Source organism: Sander lucioperca, chromosome 2 (genome assembly GCF_008315115.2).
Source record: "Sander lucioperca isolate FBNREF2018 chromosome 2, SLUC_FBN_1.2, whole genome shotgun sequence".
In the NCBI taxonomy this organism is placed as follows: Eukaryota; Metazoa; Chordata; class Actinopteri; order Perciformes; family Percidae; genus Sander; species Sander lucioperca.
The window spans coordinates 12,802,096-12,821,492 of NC_050174.1; the positions used below are offsets into that span (position 1 = coordinate 12,802,096).

At 39.3% G+C, this 19,397-nt stretch overlaps 1 protein-coding gene across 4 annotated transcripts; it reads left to right on the forward strand.

The window, feature by feature from the left end:
• Positions 1 to 59: 59 nt before the first annotated feature.
• On the forward strand, positions 60 to 19,397 carry LOC116056684 (MLX interacting protein). Of its 4 annotated transcripts, XM_035992688.1 has the most exons (18): positions 60 to 667; positions 9,091 to 9,197; positions 9,823 to 9,908; positions 10,134 to 10,223; positions 10,351 to 10,392; positions 10,777 to 11,017; positions 11,197 to 11,286; positions 11,459 to 11,482; positions 11,513 to 11,553; positions 12,588 to 13,140; positions 13,884 to 13,990; positions 14,254 to 14,365; positions 14,444 to 14,559; positions 15,529 to 15,636; positions 15,796 to 15,923; positions 16,033 to 16,156; positions 16,813 to 16,942; positions 17,989 to 19,397. In XM_035992688.1, exons 1-18 carry the CDS (start codon positions 345 to 347, stop codon positions 18,114 to 18,116), a joined length of 2,550 nt encoding a protein of 849 aa, XP_035848581.1. In that variant the 5' UTR covers positions 60 to 344; the 3' UTR covers positions 18,117 to 19,397. The 4 variants fall into 4 exon arrangements, with proteins under 4 accessions (XP_035848581.1, XP_031164802.1, XP_031164803.1 ...); XM_031308942.2 differs by having other exon boundaries at positions 11,459 to 11,553; positions 14,444 to 14,538; XM_031308943.2 differs by having other exon boundaries at positions 10,846 to 11,017; positions 11,459 to 11,553.

Below are 19,397 nucleotides of genomic sequence, written 5' to 3' on the forward strand. Positions count from 1 at the left end.
GGTGGGGTTCTGACTCCGACCAATCAGAAACGTTTAACACAGGAACTTCCTGCTCCGGACAGCGAAGCCTGCGAGCTGTTTTTTGTCAGCTGGTGGCTGCGACTCCCAGCTACGTCAACTATCTAGCGAGACAACAACAAGTTAACTTGGGCCATTAATGAGCAACAGCGAGATTTAAAAATGAGTGAACAGAGGGCTCGACCTCCACGGCACGAATTAAAAGAACTTTAACTAAGAGTCAGCCTTAACCGCGTCATCCAACGTTGGCAAGCCTCATGAAAAAGAGAGTTGTATTGTCCTAGCTTGCTAGCTAACGTTAGCTATTTGTCTTGTGAGTTACCGACATGGCTACTAGAGAGATGGCTTTACGGCAGACATACCGTCACCCACCGGAGAGCATAAAGCAGGAGCAGGATGACGACTCGGACGTGGAGGAAACTCACTTGGGGCTGAGGAGGTCAGACGGGCTGGAGTCTCAGATCATCCACAGCGGACACTTTATGGTGTCCTCGCCCCATTGCGAGCACCCTCCGAAGAAAGGCTACGACTTCGATACTGTCAACAAGCAGACCTGTCAGACCTATCATTTTGGCAAGGCGAGCATGTCGCACCTCTCCATAGACGCTTCCTTGACCAAACTCTTTGAGTGCATGACTCTTGCGTACAGGTATGTTATAACACATCTCAGCACCATGTGCGCCTATTCATTCCACTGTAGCTCTTCACCAAGTTCATGTTAAGCTCTCTTCAATCCTGGGAAAAGTCAGGAATGGGACATACTGGAAATTGCAGTCACGAGTCTCCTCTTCATGTAACTCATGATTGTGGTAAAGGAAGTACTCAGACCCTTCACTTAAATAAAAGTACCAATACCACAGAGTAAAACATACTCCATGAGAAGTAAAAGTCCTGCACTCAAAATTCTACTCAAGTAAGAGTACAAATGTATTGCCATCAAAATGAAAAAAATCTTTAGATAAAATAGCACAGTGACTAATATATTATGACATTATCAGATTGTTAATACTAATGCATCAATGTATTAGTGATAAAAAAATCAATGTACATTAATATATTTTACTGTTGTAGTTGATCAAGGTTGAGCCTGTTTTAACATCTGCACAATTAGGTAGTTTTGTCCAGTTCCTAAACAAGGAACGGGACTCTCCTAAAGGTCACGAGATAAATCTGGGGGGTCATGAGATGATGATTATTATGGAAGAGAAAAAAAGTTCTGCCGCACAAATGTATATTCATATTTTATTTTGAATAATATTACTATTTGGTCCCCAAACAGTTATTTGTATGAAACCATCTGAGAAGTTTAGAGAGGAAATGCTAACAACACATATACATCTCAAACGGGAAACATGAAAAGGGGCCCCAACTAGATACTGCTTTTCTTTAAAGGGGTGCTATGCAGTTTGAGCCATGTCTTCGCTGTTTTCTCGCTTTTTGCTCGCAGGTTTCTCTATAGAGCTCCCCCTACAGCTTCGGAATAGATATTTGGCAGCTCCTACGTTTACTTGTGCTCTGTCAGTCTGCCGTTTTCTCTTTCTCCGTTCCTCCGACAATGCTTTCCTAACTTTCTGCTTCTTTTTTGCCGGCTCAGCCATGACGATTGTGTGAAAAACACCATCGCTACCTTGTTAGCCAGTTCCTGAATGGGCGTATGTGTGCAGTGCCGTGAAGCAATTCGTTACATCGCGAGACCTGATATCATGCAATACTTCCTGGTGCTGAGGCCGGCGGCTTGCCGGCTGAAAGTTGCAAGGGTGGTTTTTCCGCTCACAGGCGCTAGGGGGAAGCGAGACAGCCACCATTCAACTCGAAAAAAGTCATATAACCATTCCAATGACTCCGAAGCTGTTCAGTTATGGTAAATTAAGCTAAAACAAACTGCATAGTTCCCCTTTAAGAGGTCCCAAGCCAAAAAGGTTGGAAACCACTAGTTTAATCCTAAACAATGCATTGTATTTTATAAGCTTATCACGTTTTTAATTGTAACATCTTGATCTGAAAAGTAACCAGTCAAAGAAATGTAGGGTAGAACAATATTCCCCTCTCTGAAATGTAGCGGATTAGAAGTATAAAGTAGCGTAAAATTGAATTACTCAATTAACGTACAATCACCTCAAATTTGTACTTCAGTACAGCACTTGAGCTTGAGTAAATGTACTTGTTACTTTCCACCACGGGTTTAGTGTGGTACTCTGTATAAACATTATGAGCACCGAGGACAGGGCCTGAGGAACTCAGATTACACTCTCAAAGCTCTTACAAAGAGATATCTTTGTTCTAACTTAGAGTGGAATGATTTAACCCTTGTGTTGTCTTCCCGTCAACCTTGAAAAAAAACACTTTTTTTTTTCGACGTTTTTGACACCTTTTTTTCACAGTTTGTTTTTGCTTTTTCCAACGTTTTAAATGTTTAAATTTTTCTTCTACACATTTTCAGCGCTTATTTCTACGTCCCATATTTTCTGATATAAAACAAAAATTTAAAACGGGTCAATGTGACCCGAGGTCAACACAATAAAATAAGCAATCAGGAACAACTGTAATCTTTCATTGGTATTGAGCCAAAAGTAGTCTATAAAATGTTACAAATACTGAAAAATTACCCTCAAGAGATGGGCCCAAATCAATGCCCTCAAATATATTACTTTAGTCTGACAAACAGCGTAAAAAGTATTCCCATGGAAAATTAGCTCAGTAACGTAGCTAGCTACAGGAAGCCAACATTACTTGGCTTGGCTAGCATTTGTTTTAGATAACGTTAGCAGTTAGCTAACGTTAAATGCTAACTTACACAGCTTTACTAGTTAGTAACTTAACACAACGAAAAAACAAACGTCTAGTAATAGAGGTCGACCGATTAATCGGCTGATTTTTGGCAATTTTTTTTTACATAATCGGCATCCGCCAATATCAAGCCGATTAATAAGCAGGCGCATCTGCGGGCAGCCTAGTGTTAAAAACATGAATAGGCGACATTTTTTACAGTGCGCCCAGACCAGCTGCCTCCAGCCCCTCCCCACGTGAATTCTTGCGCAGTGTGTCTCGCACAGTCACTTCAGGTTCAGACGCTACTGTTAGTAGTAGCATGTTGCTGGTGTTCTTGCCTTGGGATTAACTGTAGGCTACTAATAAAACCGTACGAAACGCCGCGGCCACACCGCTGTGGAAGCTCCCCGAATGTCATTTATCAGAGTCTGATTGTTACCCCTGTCCGTGGCAGTCTCATCCACTCCTATAACGGAGCTAACCGCTAACGGAGCTAACCGCTAACGGAGCTAATCGTTGCTAACAGAGTCTTCAGTCCTCCGTGCCTGTATCCATTAACTGCATCTATGGACTCGAGCATGAATAAAACCCTTAATTTTATTAAATTGGCTGGATGAGTTTTAAATTACAACTAAGAGTTGTTTGAATGACAGAAATCTGGAAATCAACAGGACATGTAGCTAGGCTAACAGTAGGGTCCCCAAAACACAGATAAAACACTCAACAAATGAACAATGATCTAACAAACAAGGTGAAAAAGAATTGACTTTAGATAGCCCTAGTCTTATGTGATTCAACAGGAGTTAGGAGGAAATAGTGTTGAGATTAATTAATCACTTTCTGTGAAGCAGATTTGTATTCTCAGAAGTTAAATGCTGATAAGTGCACTAAACTTTATTTTTTCATTGAAAGGTTTATTTGACAAAGTTTATTTTCTTCTTACCTGTTTCGTTTATTTAATATATTTTTCATACATTATTTATACAATATAGGCTAGGCTACAGTATGTTTTTACATTATACATTTTTAATTGAAGTAGCCTATACAGTGTAGATTGGTGAAGTGTTCATAAATGTTTTTGTTGAGAAATTCTGTGTACATTAGTGTTACATTTTATCTTTCAAATAGAGGTTTAAAAACAAGCACATATCAGCCAAATATCGGCCAAAATAAATCGGCAGCATTAATCGGTCATCGGCTGACCCTGATTTCTAAAGATCGGCATCGGCCAGAGAAAAACCATATCGGTCGACCTCTATCTAGTAACCATGCTTGCAACGTAGATTACAGACAATATATATGGTCAATACTTACATTTTATTAATCTTGTAGGAATCCACTGTGTAGAGTGGTTTGTGTGTCCTCCAAAGTCTCTAACATTAGCTGCACTGAAACGTCAGGGCAGGCAGGCACTCAGCTGTTACTCAAACTACTCCAGAAACTCATTAGCCAATGGGGACCCAGAATTGCAAACAAACATTAAGAAAGAAGCAGAGGGAACTGTAAACAAAAGGACATATCAAACGAATAAAAGACCAATAGTTTGACTATGTTTTGTTTGCAAATTTTAAGTTTTACCTTTGAGGTGACAATTTATTTGCTTGAGTTAGTGTTTTTTGTTTGATACTTGAGAAGTTTTGCTTGGAATTAAAGTCACAAAAATAATCCCATAAAAACACAAACAAAGACAAAAACCAGGACAGTGAATGATGATAAGTTGATAAGTTTATAGGCTTAACACAATGTAATGTAGTGTAATTGTTACGATACAAACTAAAAGGAGCAAATGAAAGTTGGGTTTAAATGCAGTTGATGTTAACAAGATATTAAGAGGGGAGTTATAAAGAAAATGTTGGGTTACCCATGGTTCTGTTTACTGTAGCGTTGGTGCAGAGCCAGCTGCTCAGAGGATTCCCTCTGACTTTGCAAATGGCACTAACTTGGATACAACAGGAAGACTATTTATAGACCAGGAAAGCACTACTACCAGTTGCAAACAGAGAAATTAAGAGTATTTATGAACCCCAGAGAGCCTTTACTCACATCAAGGGCATTGGTGGATCTGCAAAGTTTTCCCCTATAATAACAGGCAAAGACTGGACAGGAAGCACAGACTGCAACAGGAGAGGAAGGATGGAAACAGGGTGACACGTATAGTTCCATTTCCTTTATAAATACAAATAATTGAGTTCTTTTGATTGTAAATTTACATTTGTGAGTGTGGAATTTGGCGAGGAGATTAATAAGGAAAAGTTCACTAACGTATTTGTCACTATAATCATAGCATTCAAATACAATAAATTATATTGTAACAAGCTAAATCTAAGAAAATGTGAACTATAAAATTATCATTCCACAGCATATGTGTAAATTTACAAGACCAAAATTAGTTTGAGCAAGTTTCAGGATGCAATTCACAGAGCGATGTACATCTATGTTACTTTGTAACTTTTGTAAGAAATGTTTAATTCTGTCTCTATTAGAGCTGTCAAAATAACGCATTCATTTCGATTAATTAATCTGAGAAAAAATAGCGCGTTAAAAAAAATAACTCAGATTAATCTATTCCATATTGACGTTTGACCCGGAGCTGTTCTAGCCACCATTGGACTGTAAAATGAAGGAGGGAGACGAGAATGTGCTGCCTGGATCATTTACTTGTAAAAATCTTCTTCCTGACAACCCTGGCTACCGAAATCTGGTGCCACTGATATGTCTGCGCTTCTCTCTGATGCTCTGAAGACGATACAGGCAACACAAACACCGCTGCACGTGACGCTAGTCAACACTATACTCGACAGCAGCTAACGTTAGCCTACCGCTAGCTAGTAGCTGGATTAAACACGGTTAAAATGCTGACAGCTAACGCTAAACGGTGTAAAGTTTGACTGTTTTACTGTAGAGGATTCAACGCCGGTATGTAACAATCTGCAGCTGCTGTCGAAGAAACAACACAGACGGTGCGTTCAATGAAACTGGTAAACTACAGCCTCGTGGTGCATTTGAAGTTATTGTAAATGTCCCTTTCCCATCTGGTGGTTGTCGTTCAACAGCAATTTACTAGTGAAATAAGTTGTTATACATTATTAAATCATTTAATTTTGACCATATGGCCTTAATAAACAAGCCGTTCTTTAATGTCACCAACTGTTTAGTACCCTTTTTTTTCCTTTTCTTACTTTCCTAAAAGGTATGTTAATTATGTATGCAATTAAGAGTATGTAATTAGATTACATTCTTTAATCAATTGACAGCCCTAGTCTCATTCTCTTCTGTCCTTTTGAAACACTTTAGTCATGTCATTTGACTTTTTTAAAAGTTGGTGAATATTACTGGTATAGTGCACTAGTATAATTACTCAGATGTTAAACTTAATATCAGCATTCTTTGAGGCCACAAAGTTTCAGTTAACCATTTTAGTAATGCCTGTTTGACTAAGAAAACATTTTCAAAATTAACAAGACTGTCCATGGCTCCAGTAATGTCACTGTGCTGTAACCATTAATTTCACATACTGCAGCCAAAACTGAAACTGAATTCCTCAGATGTCGCCTTGTTTCACATTTAATACACATCTCCTGTTAATTAGCCTCCTTAAGAGTAGTTCTCCCCCTGAAGTGCTTTGAGTGTCTATGATGAAGCGCTATATAAATGTCATGAATTTGTTAGTATCTCACTTGTAACTAATTTTAACTTCAGCTTGACTTTGGCAGATTCATCTTGTTTGTTTTGCTTGCTTTATCTCTAAGTATTTTCAGTACACTGCCAGTGTAGGTAAAGGTAATCTGTACCTTTTGTTTTTTTTAATAACTTGTACACTCAGATTCTCAGTGTAGAGTTCAGCTTTTTTCTGTTCCTGTGACAAGAAAAAAAAAAAAAAAAAAAAAAAACTTTGTCAGTGAAGGAACTATAGGGTGATATGAAATGGTTCGGGTGGAGTGAGGGTTTGGTAAGCAAACAGTCTGTCAGAAGACGTCAACTGATATGGAGTGATGAATAAAGGCAGGGAGAAGGCAGGGTTTGATGCAACACCAGTGGTATTTTATTTTATCATTCAGGTTGATTTTGATTCATAGCACTGTCTGTGTGCTTGCAGAAAGGGATAACAAATATAATACAATTAGTGACAGTGGTCAAACACAAATTAAAAAACTATATAAATGAACAAAGGGAGATGTGAGTTTACTACTCACAAATGCACAATCTTTAAGATAATACAAACAATCTTTCCACATGGCTTATGGCACATGTCTGGCAAACAAAGGAATTCAGTCAGAAGTGCACATGTTAGCAAAGTGACAGTAAATCATGGCATAAAACGCAATCAAAATGATAGATTGACTCACGTTAACTTATGAAGACACACACAGGATGCATTGGCGTGCCGGCAGAGAGTGCAAAGAATGAGCCAAAGGCTTCACAATCAATTTATAGGCAACAGGTGAGGTGGGTGTGGTCAGGTGGCAAAAGTATCCTTGAAAGAGTGAAATGGAGTGGAAAGGGAATGGAAGGAGTCTTTTCAGTCAGTAATGACATAATTGATTTCAAAATGTACTTTTTTTGTCATTTGTTAAATAGACATGTTCCAGAGCCTACAGTATTGGCATTAGGAGCCACATTTAGGCCAGTCCCTCAGTGAAACAGTCAGTCATCAGAAATGTAACTCCTCTCACCAAACAGAGCTCTCCTAACTTTTACTGAGTGATGGACACTGGCTCAGTGTTAATTAAATTGTATTTATAGTATCAAATCATAACAAGAGTTATCTCAAGACACTTTACAGATAGAGTAGGTCTAGACCACACTCTGTAATTTACAAAGACCCAACAATTCCAGTAATTCCCCCAAGAGCAAGCATGTAGTGCGACAGTGGCAAGGAAAAACTCTTCTTTAGGAAGAAACCTTGGACAGACCCAGGCTCTTGGTAGGCGGTGTCTGACGGTGCCGGTTGGGGGTGTGATGAACAGTGGCAATAACAATCACAATAAAGATAATGGAACAGTGACCAGAAATAGTAGTCGTAGTAGTTCATGGCATAGCATGGCACTGCAGGGCATTATAGGATGTAGCATGGCACAGCAGAGCATAGCTGGACGTAGCAGGACGCAGCAGGATGCAGCAATACGCGGCAGGACACTGCAGAGCATAGCAGGGTGTAGCAGGGAGTGCAGCAGGACCACGGCAACAGCTGCAACCATAATTTTGGTGCCACCCTAATCCAAGGAAACATGCTGGGCAGAAAAAAAACATAAGGACTCCGGCGAATAAGCTCCCCAGAGCTAGGTTAGTAACAAGCATTTCTGGGACATGGATGCACACAAATGGAAAGAGAGAGGAGAGAGGAGCTCAGTGTGTCAAAGGAAGTCCCCTGGCAGTCTAAAACTATAACAGCATAGCTAAGAGCTGCAGAGAAGCAGAGATAGGGAGGGGGCGCGCCGTGACTGTGGATACACACCCTCCCCCGCCGGTCTAGGCGAACGCTGCAACTCCTCACTCCCTAAATGTAAGCTTTCTATGAAGAGAAGCAGAGATAGGGAGGGGGCATGCCATGACTGTGGTTACACACCCTCCCCCGCCGGTCTAGGCGAACGCTGCAATTCCTCAGTCCCTAACTATAAGCTTTATTAAAGAGGAGAGTTTTAAGTTTACTCTTAAATGCGGTGACTGTGCCTGCCCCCCGAACCCAGACCGGGAGTTGGTTCCACAGGAGAGGAGCCTGATAGCTGAAGGCTCTGGCTCCCATTTTACTTTTAGAGACTCTAGGAACCACAAGTAACTCTGCATTCTGGGAGCGCAGTGCTCTAGTGGGACAATAAGGTATTATGAGCTCTTCAAGATATGATGGTGCTTGACCATTTAGAGCTTTGTAGGTCAGGAGAAGGATTTTAAATTCAATCCTGGATACAGCGAGTAAGTGTCACTTTTTGGTTTTAAGACTTCGGTTCATCGTCAAGCGTCAGTATTGATGTATAAAGACGACATTTCTTCCTGCTGGTGTTAGGCAAAGTTGAGCAGAATAGATTTATAATAAAACAAACTTAGTTAAATCTTAGTTAAAGTGTTGTGTTATTGTGGGGTAGAAAATAAATTGGGCCTTTTAAATCTATGGAATTAGTTTATCTTCTACAAGCAAGAATGTCAGGGCTTCTTCTGCTGCTAACACAAAGGACAGCACTGTGATCTTTGAGGGCTGAGATGTTGATGTACTTGTACAAGTGAAGCCATCATATTTGTTTCACAGAATGTCTCGTGTTTCTAATCATTTGAGATATTATTTCACTGTTAATTTCCTTGTCTTTTCAGTGGTAAGTTGGTATCTCCCAAATGGAAGAACTTCAAAGGTCTAAAACTGCTTTGGAGGGACAAGATCCGCCTCAACAACGCCATATGGAGAGCCTGGTATATGCAGTGTAAGAGTTCCTCTTTTATTTGGTATCCATAGAGTTTAGTATTTAGTTTAAAGTGACTTGAATTAATTAATCAAGCTGTAGCATGTGTAAAGACATGAGGGTTTGGTTCAAGAATCTGTTGTCAGAAATAGTGGGGAGGACACACCTTCATAAATCAGATTTTTTATATTGACTGATCTACATTTCAGCTCATGTTGCCCTTTTCATGATCGTGGATGTCACCAGGCTTTATTTTTCCTCTCGGTTCATGTGTCTATACTTATTACAACCTACACTTAACAGACGTGCAACATTATCTGTAAAATACTTGTCTATTACAGTATGGAACTAGATTCTGCTTTTCATGATTTCAAGATAAATATTTGCGCTGTCTTTGCAACTTGCTGCAGTATTATCGGTTTGTTTACATGCCATGCGCAGTTTTGTGACTGACTCTCATTCATGTCTCAAAAATAAACACAAACTGAGTCAAGCTTTTCATGAGCCATGAGTTGAGGCTGAGCTATGAATGTTTTAAGTTTTTCATTTATTTCCTGTTGTATTGTAAATTTAACTCACCAGTATGAAAAAAGGAACTGTGCATTTCAACTGAGGGTGACTTTGAGGTTGTTTTTCTACCCTGCAGATGTGGAGAAAAGGGAAAATCCTGTTTGTCACTTTGCAACTCCTCTCGATGGAAATATGGACTTGGATGTCCAACGTCCTGCAGAGGTAAAGACAGAAAGATTCGATTTGATCATTTTGTGGTGCACAAACGGCAATAGTGACTTTGTGTTGTTTCTTGTCACGGAAATCCTCTCACGGATCATTTTATGTTCACTCTCTCAAACACTTAAAAATAATTTGGTTTTATGTTTCCCTTGTCACTTCCTTTCTTTGTGCTTTGTGTTTGTTATGGACTTTGGTTTATTTCCCATCTCCCTCTTTCTTCTGCAGGGCAGTACCACGGATGGGAAATGCTGGAAAAGAAGAATTGAAATCGTCATAAGAGAATATCACAAGTGGAGAACATACTTTAAAAAAAGGGTATTGTGTTTAGTTTTTTATATATGCACTGTAATAGTTCAGGGGGATACTGGGTATTTCATTATATGTATCATGTTTGTTTGATTGGTCATAAAATATTTATCTAATGTGGCACTCACTTTTATAGTTACAGAAGCACAAGGATGACGACCTCTCGAGCTTGCTTAAGGTATGCAAAACTGCATCATGCACTAAAGTGCTGTTAGTACTAACATGAACATTACTATCAGCATCTGTTCAACCAGATGTTGATACGGTATTAATGTAATGAACCCATACAAACCCAGTCACCCTCACATTATTATATACGTTTTAATAGATCATCTTTTACTATGTAAACATTCGGACTGGTTTCACCTAACTTAGCTTGTAACTTGCTGACAGACACAAAATAAATCCATATATACGTAAGGTGATTTATTTTTTAAGACTAGTGAAGTGTGGAGACAAAGCATTGTTTATTAGTTTAGTGCCATCCCATGTTTGCTGTACTCAACACTGCATGCTTGTGTGTCATTAACTGGCTTGGTGGTTGCCTTTTGAACACTCAAAGGGACCAGAGGAGCAGTTATCGCTGTTTGGGGAAGTCTCTCCAGACATGCTCCGTGTCTCCTTTTACCAGGATGAAGAGGCCGCTGCACGCCGTGTGCCTCGTAGGCTTAATGAAACACCTGCCCCTATGGAGATGGACCCCCTCTTTGACATGGATGTTCTGATGTCTGAGTTTTCAGACACGTTGTTCTCTACGTTGGCCTCGCACCAGCACATAGCCTGGCCTAATCCAAGGGAGATTGGTGAGAAAATCCATTCTATGAATATAGTAGAGACATCCTAATTATATTTTTAGTATCTTCCTACTCACTCAATATGTGATTTAATAATTGGTTTGATACTTTGGTATTTCATTCACTGTTGGCACTACTGTCATGTCTTCCCCCTACTCTCCCTACCGCGGCATCTTTGCCTTACACAGCTCATGCAGGGAACGCAGACATGATCCAACCAGGACTCATTCCTTTACAACCCAACCTAGACTTCATGGACTCCTTTGATCCACTGCAAGGTAGGATCACCACCCATAGCTGCAGGAGTACTGCACACACACTAATAATGCACACTTTACAGGAATCAAGCGCACATGTTCTAGTAACTCTGCTAAAGCAGTTGGCTTAGCCTAACACAAAAAGTAGAGTGGTTTTACTAACCTCTAGCTAACATAGAGACTCTTGTTCCAGACTTATTTCACAGCCTCCGTCCGCCCGTCTTCCACTCTGTTTTACCCACTGCATCATCTGTCACCCCTCTACCCAGCAGCAGCTCTCAGTCACAGGTAAACACCATCCCAAGGCACAGTCCCCTAACACTCACACACCACCATGATTTGAGTTTGTTCAAGGATTGTTGTCTTTCCTAGATTTAAGACTTTGTTTTTGGTCAGTTTTTACCATCTTTCTGTCTTAATGTAGTTCCACAAAAAATCTATGTAACATAATAATATTACTAATTATAATAATATTATAATATTACTTTATTTACAAGGCACTTTTCATACATGACTTGCTCATCAAACTGCTTAACATTAAACTTTTAGTTTTTTGAGAATCAATCACTCACTCAAAATGTGGAAAAAATATTTAGCTTCTCTTTCATGCTGTCATTCTCCTTGAAGCTTTATTTAGCCTTATTTTCTGTTAGGTCTATAAACGCAGCCTTTCCACAGGTCCTTGTCCGACTTTTAGGTACAGAAAGACAACAGTAACTGTATCTGAGAGCTGTACCAAAAGGTATATTTTGACAGCATGTTGATGTAGTTAAGGGAATGTTCATCTTCAATACACTGGAAGCCTGGGGAGGGACTTAAACCCCTCTCTTATTTCCAGTTGAAACATTGGCTTAAAATACTTAAAAAATATATGTATTTTGCATCTGCCTGGGTAAATAGAAAGACAGATATAAATGCAGCTAGTTTGACAGATATTTGTCCACAATTCTGCCACAGTCTCTTGTCTCTACCCTTCTCTCTCATTAAAAAGTGACAAAGTAGTGTTTTTTCTTTAGTGCAAGTTGATTGCAGTTGTGAAAATTAAGCTACATTGCCAATATTGAGTAGCCAGAAGATCAATGCATTAATATATGAATGAATAATGAATCCACTTCTGACATTGTCATTGCTGACAAATTAATAATAATATAAAAGGTGTAGTAAGATGGCTCTTTTACTGTCATAATCTTAACCAGCACAAAGAGACAATTTTATAGCTAATATAAACATAAAACATATAATTGCATCTCTTCTGTTTCATATTTCACTGGAAGAAATGACTAAGTGATTATGTTCCTTTTTCCTATGTCATCCCTTGGCAGGCCCAGTTAATGTCCTCCATGCTCACAAGCAACCACATCTCCCCTCCTGTGCCCCTGCCCACCCCCTCTCCCATGGCCAGTCAAACCAGCCGAACAGGTGGTGGTGGTTGTAGTGGTAGTAATGCTGCCTATGTACAAAACTACATGCCTCTGTTTCCTGGGCAGGTAGCACCCAGTAATCAAGCAGTCGTTTCCTCAGTCTCTCAGTCATTATCCCATGATCCTCTGGCACAGTGCCTTCCAGATCGGGACATGGCCTCAGCAGCACCCATGGTTCCACTACCCTTGGACAACACCTCAGTGCTGGATGAGACAGCAGCACAGTCTGTGATTACACACACGGCCTCCTCTACTGTCACACCCAGCGATGCAGCAACCACCTTCAGCCACACCTCAGAATATAGCTCCATATCTACACAACCTCCAGCTTCTCCTTCCCAACTCCAGCCCTTGGCTCCATTACCTGCCACTCCTGTCCAGCACCCTCAGACTTTTGCCCTGCCTCGCCCCTTTCTGTCACCTGGTTCAAACAAAAAACGCCTCATCCTCACAGGTCTGTTATATCTGATCTCAAGATAATGATATTGGTTCTGCATTTGGAGAAATTGTGTATTTAACATTGTTGATCTGACAGTGGAGCTGTGTCACTTTAACTTAATTACCACAAGATAGCACTAAAGCCTTTGTTACTCAGTCATATTGATTCACAACAATGTTTGTAATTAATCTGAGTCAATTAAAAAAAAACAAGTAGCTTGTACCACTGATAATGTCTTTTGACAAGCACAGAAGAAAACATCTGCTGCCAGATTTCCAATGGAACTGTATTGGTTGATAAATTGAGGAAAATAATCTCTGTAGCAAACAATTCAATTTTGTTCGGTAAAATAATCTCCACAATTTCAACATATTTTTCAGGGTTTTAGAACCAAAAACTGTTAGTATACTTGATATACTAGCTCTAATATAGTGTAAAGCTAATATAAGGCAAATAATATCTATAACAATTGCAGTCCATGGTTGGCAACCCAACCTTTTTGCCTCAAGGGTGCCCCTTACTTTCATTTTAGTAGAACAGCTTATCTTTGTAAAATTCACTCTCAAGATTTTTGGCTTGAAACCTATTTAGACAGATGAATCTTGTTAAGACTATATGTTAATTACGGATTTTATTTCCTGAATAGACATAAAAAGGCAGTGGGGACCTATATGTCAAAAACTCATTTATGGATGTTTACGTATTAATGTACATAAAACAACACTGCAGTGCCTCACTGTCATTGTTCATTCTCTCAGCCCCTTTCCCAGGTCATGCCAATGCTGTAATTGTTACACCAACACCTCTAAAAGCAGATGTGGTCCATAATACTGGAGTGGTCATCACTCCTTCTCAGCTTGGAGGGGTATGTTTTCATCTCTTGCGCCACAGTTGGTCTTGAAATGATTGAGTTGCCAATAGAAAATTAAAAAACTGCAACATTTACATTTCATTGTTTACTTCGCTGTGATGTGTATAATTTATAAATCTGAAAATAAAACGTTATTAGTCTTACACTCAGGTGATCAATTACAAAATAAAGAAAGATCATATTTCATTGTTGTGCTTCTTGGTCTTGTACCTCTTTTTTTATTTCCTGTCTATCTGCTCTCTTTTCATGTATCTCAGGCTCCTGGATTTCATGTTTTGTCTAAGACAAAGAAGTCTCCCCAGCCTATTCTCCCCAAAGGAAAGTCTTATTCTTCCAGCCGCAGGAATCAGAAAGCCTCCTCTAGTGTCGGTGAGACTTCACTCTACCCAGAAAGCACATCATGACTCCAAACTCACAACTTGCTGCAAGTTTGTTTTTTCTTTCCAGGTCACAGTCAGCCGGGATCAAGTCAAGGATCACCATGTGGGTTAGATCAAGTTCCTAGTCCCCAGTCACTGATCAGCAGCAGCAGTACACCTCTGGTAAAGAATGAACAAAATCAGGTTTGTGTTTGTGTGTGTTTATGTTTCTTAACATTAGGGCTGTACCGAATGTCATTTTTCTCTTACATTCAAGGTGTTTATTGAGGTTTGCGAATGAAACTTTGAATGTCTGTCTATTGTATGACATCATCACCCTCAAAAAATTTATTAAAATCCTTGAAAACATTTTTTATTTGGTTATACAAATGTAATTTTTGTTGCTGTTAGATTGCCGCTATACAGCCTCATTAATACAGGTGCGTACCTCCCTTTGTGTGCGGCAAGCGGGAGAGCAAACAGCTTTTTGACCGCAGTGAAAATGTTCTTTTTGAAAGGCTAAACGGCAACAAATAATGATTGAAGTAGAATGTTTTGTTCAATAAAAATATGTTTTTGTCATTTTGGAAATGATTACATCTATATTTGTTTCAATCAATTTTGACTTTTGGAAATGTTTGGATCACACGAGTCAAAAACAATCCTATGCAGCAACCACTGGAACCTACAAATAGTACACTACTGATAATAGTGTAGCCTAATCTTTATCTGCAACTGTGCAGAAATAGAGTTTAAACAGAATGAATAGACATGCAAAAATAAAAGAGGTGCACAGCATTCAAATGTTGATTTAGAATTTGAATGTCAACGTTATGAATGAAGCTTCAAAACTATTCGAAACAGCCCTAATTAACATAAATGGTATGCTAGTGTGATCGCTACATTTTCGTGTGGATGTTACTATTTGAATGACATATTGATTTTGGTGAAAGTTTTGATTTTTTTAAATAAAATGACACTTTGTGTTAAAGCATGTTGATGGAAAGCCATGAATCCCAATGCTAAAAATGAATTAAGACAGACTAAATTAAATGCCTGGGCAAATGTATAGCCCAGCCCGTTACATCAGTCGCGTTTCTCCTTTTCCTCTGTAATATATGACACCATATCAGTAAGCCTCTGTGTAATATTTCCACTGCTGTTTTGTGACAGAGCCGGAGGACAACACACATATCTGCTGAGCAAAAGAGACGATCAAACATAAACATTGGCTTTAAAACACTCTGCAACTTGGTTCCTACTCTAAAGTCACAAATAAATGTAAGTCTGTGTACCTGTGTGTCTTCATAAAACATCCATAATGTATTCAGGACATCACTATTTTTGGCAGTTTGTGCACAGTTTTTGCTTCACATATAGTTCTAAATATTCCATTTGCTTTCCCCCCTTCTACCATATTCATTAACTTTGAGCATATAGATCAGTAATGCAGTCACATTGCAGAAGACAGTGGATCACATTGGGAAGCTCCAACAGGAGAGACAGCAGATGCAGGAAGAGGCCAAGAGACTACGTGAGGAGATAGAAGAGCTCAACACCTCCATTAAGTATGTTGAAGCATTGTGAATGCATCACCCCTCTTCTGATATACAAGTTGCACAGACACTTAACATATTAACTTAACTGTTTCTGTGTCTTGTCACTGCTTGGCCACAGCTCGTGTCAGGAACAGCTTCCTGCGACAGGGGTACCCATCAGGCGGCATCGGGTCAACCACATGCAAGAGAAGTTCAATGAATATGTAAAGGACCGCACTCTTCAGAACTGGAAGTTCTGGATTGTATCCTTAAATGAAGGTGCTCTAACATAGTTTGCTGCTTATTAATAACACAGAGTAAGTGTTTGGCTTTGATTCTGACAGAATGATTATATCCTGCACAGTCAAGGAAGACTTAATAAGAAGTAAGTGTTACACAACTGAAATATTAAAAATCTTCCCATCGCTCTTGAGGAAAACCAAGCTACTGTTAGTCCTGGTTGTATAGACAGATGTCTTTAAACTTTATTCAGTGGCCACAGTTCCTAGAGGTTTTAAAATAACCTGACAAATAACCAAAAATTCACTGTGACAATTTGACCAGTCACACTATAGTTAAGAAGGGGAATTGCTTTGTTGTTATCTACCAAATGCAGTAGCTATGTATTTGTGGTCAGGGGCTCCAATTATCTCTGACGGAGCTATACACCTATATACAGTGTGCAATGAATACATTATATCAAGACAATCATAAACTGCATTTCAATTACTGATTTTGTATTCTCTTTACAAAGGAGGCCAAATCAATCTCTGATTTAGTTGCATAGTTTTCAGGTTAAGCAACCCACACATTGAAGCATGAGTTGGTAAAAGCTACAGATTTGCATGTTAGAGGTCAGGCAGAATTGTATTCGGCTCACTCTGTAGTATAATTGATCCTTGACCATCATCAATTCTAGTTCAGCATCATTATCAAGCCTCTCTTTGAGTCATTCAATGGGATGGTGTCAACTACAAGCAGGGCAGAGCTGTGTCAGACCACCCTGCAATGGCTCGAGCGTCACTGCTCCCTTCCAGTCCTCAGACCCAGTAAGTAAAGGACTATTTATTGTAGACATCCAGCAAAAACCTCATCAGCCCACTTAATCTTTTTCTTTTTTTTTTTGCATTTTAAGAAATTATATAACAAAGTAATACTGGCATTACAGATCATATATAAAAATAAAATAATCAAAGAAGCAGAGTTGGGGAAAAAACAATAGAATCTGTAGTTCTGGATTTCCTTCGAGCTGCAAAGTCTTAGATCACCACTGTGTGTAATTCAATTACTCAAGATTGTATACTTCCTATATGCCACTATCTTGTTTCAAGCTGTTATCAAGCAACCATGACAGGAAATTTGACAGCGCATCTCTTTTCTTTTTTTTTTTTATGATGCGTGAAATTACTCCATCTTCAATGTCATGGGCAGAAACAGTGATAAGACTTTCCAATAGTTATTTTCACTTCTCACTTGTTCAAAATAATACGCTTTTGTTCCTGACTAAGTCTCACTTAAGGACCTGATAATGTAAGGTGACGTCAAAAGATTTCTATCGTTCAAGTTGCACTTTTAGCAGCTTGTCAGAGGCTGGGCCTGCACCACTGCAGAAAAACTGTAAAGAATTAAGTAGCTTATCGCTCCAGTTTTATATTCCATGTCTAGCGGGGCAGTCCCCTCAAATTTAATTATACAAATCTGTCAATGTCCCGCAGTCAGATCATGGGTTGTAAGTAAGTGAGTCAGTAAGTAAAACAGTTGAGTCGCTGTCCTTAGCATGACACAGAGGGTTCTTATGCATTCTGGAAACCTGGGAGGGAAAATATCCTGGTAAATGACAAATTTGCCCACAGTGTCATGGACAATATTGAATGTCAAATTTTGTTGCACATTGACACGTTGCCCCCCCGTCATTACGAATAGTTGAGTTATAGTTGAGGCATTGAGCTACCAAATCACAATCAGTTTTGAAAATTGTGAATCAAGTACATGCCCACCGTGTAGCACTCTGTAAAGATACATAGCACAACAGCTTCGAAATGCTGTGTTTTACAGTCAGGTTATGGTTATTACATTGTGGTCTCTTATTTTTCAGTGGTGCTGAGTACCCTTCGCCAGCTGAGCACAACCACGTCCATACTTAGTGATCCATCCCTGCTGCCTGAAGAAGCCCTCCAGGCCGTCACAACCACAGACACACAGCCTTGCTCTCAGAGGAGGTGAGGTGACCCAAGAGCCACATGAACCTTTTAACAGCAATCATTAAAATGACATATCACAAGATTACCTTATAGCCATTCAGCAAGGTCACCACGTCTTCCACAGAGTTCCCTGAAAAATAAATGACACAATATTTGCAAGTTAGGTCTGGCTTACTTTTACTCTGTATGTACAATGGTCATACATTTGTTCTGTTGTACATTGATTCTTGGGAATGATTCACACAGAGAGCGCCATCTTTGAAATTACATTTATATAGCAAAAATGTCTTTCATATTATATTTGAATGACAGCAACTGCTACAACCTTCTCCTGCTTTAGGTGAAGATCTTCTGAATACTTTATTGAAGGGTGGTACTGGTTGTTTGCTTTTTGAACAACAATATATATTTAAATTACTTTCATAATGTAAAAACACAACATTGTGTTAAAAAAGGGAAATATTGAGTGATCGTTCATTTTGTGTTCTCTCTCAGGTGTAAAAAATATGTGGATAGGATGGGGTTTTTTTACAAGGAGATGAGATGAATGTGGGATTTTGTATTAAGACTAGTTGGCAGTGTAGTTTGTGCTTTTTGGTTTCACAGCAGAATGTAAAGGATTGCCTGAAACATGGTGAAGTTGATCACCAGTGGGCTGGTCTGTGCTAAATAATTATAAGAAAGCTGAGAGCGCCATTGTCTTTTCCATCCCTCATTTACTCAGGTGTATGTTATTTTGCCTTTCAACAATAGTGGTTTCTTTGTGGTTTTCAATCCATGCTGACCATCTTCCTTCATACTTTGCTTGCTCTGCCCATTTCCAGTGAGTTCAACTGCAAAATGTACAAGAAAGCCTTCATCTTAAAAACAGTATGTTACATACATGGGTTTCTACTGGGCAGGTCACAGCATAATGGAGAGATATTATTTACAGCCCTCATAGGGAGCATGACTGAAATAGCAGTGCAGATTTTATATATAAATGCTATAAACATACACAACACGTACAGTGTTACAAGATCTAAGCAAAATGCACAGTAATGTTGTCAGGGTCTTTTTTGGTTCTTTGTTGGTCACTCAGGGCTGCGCTGGTCAGCGTAATCATTTTCTATTCAGCTATGAACAAATCAAGTCAGGGTCCTTCTGAGCAGGAAAACACGTCTGTATAAGGGTACAGGTTTCATCACATGGTATGATTTACCAATGTTGTTTTCTGCTCATATAGTTACACTAATTGTTAATGACAGACACAGGAGAAATCAGTCTGCTGTGTGAAAAGACACAGCACACAGAAACCAAATAC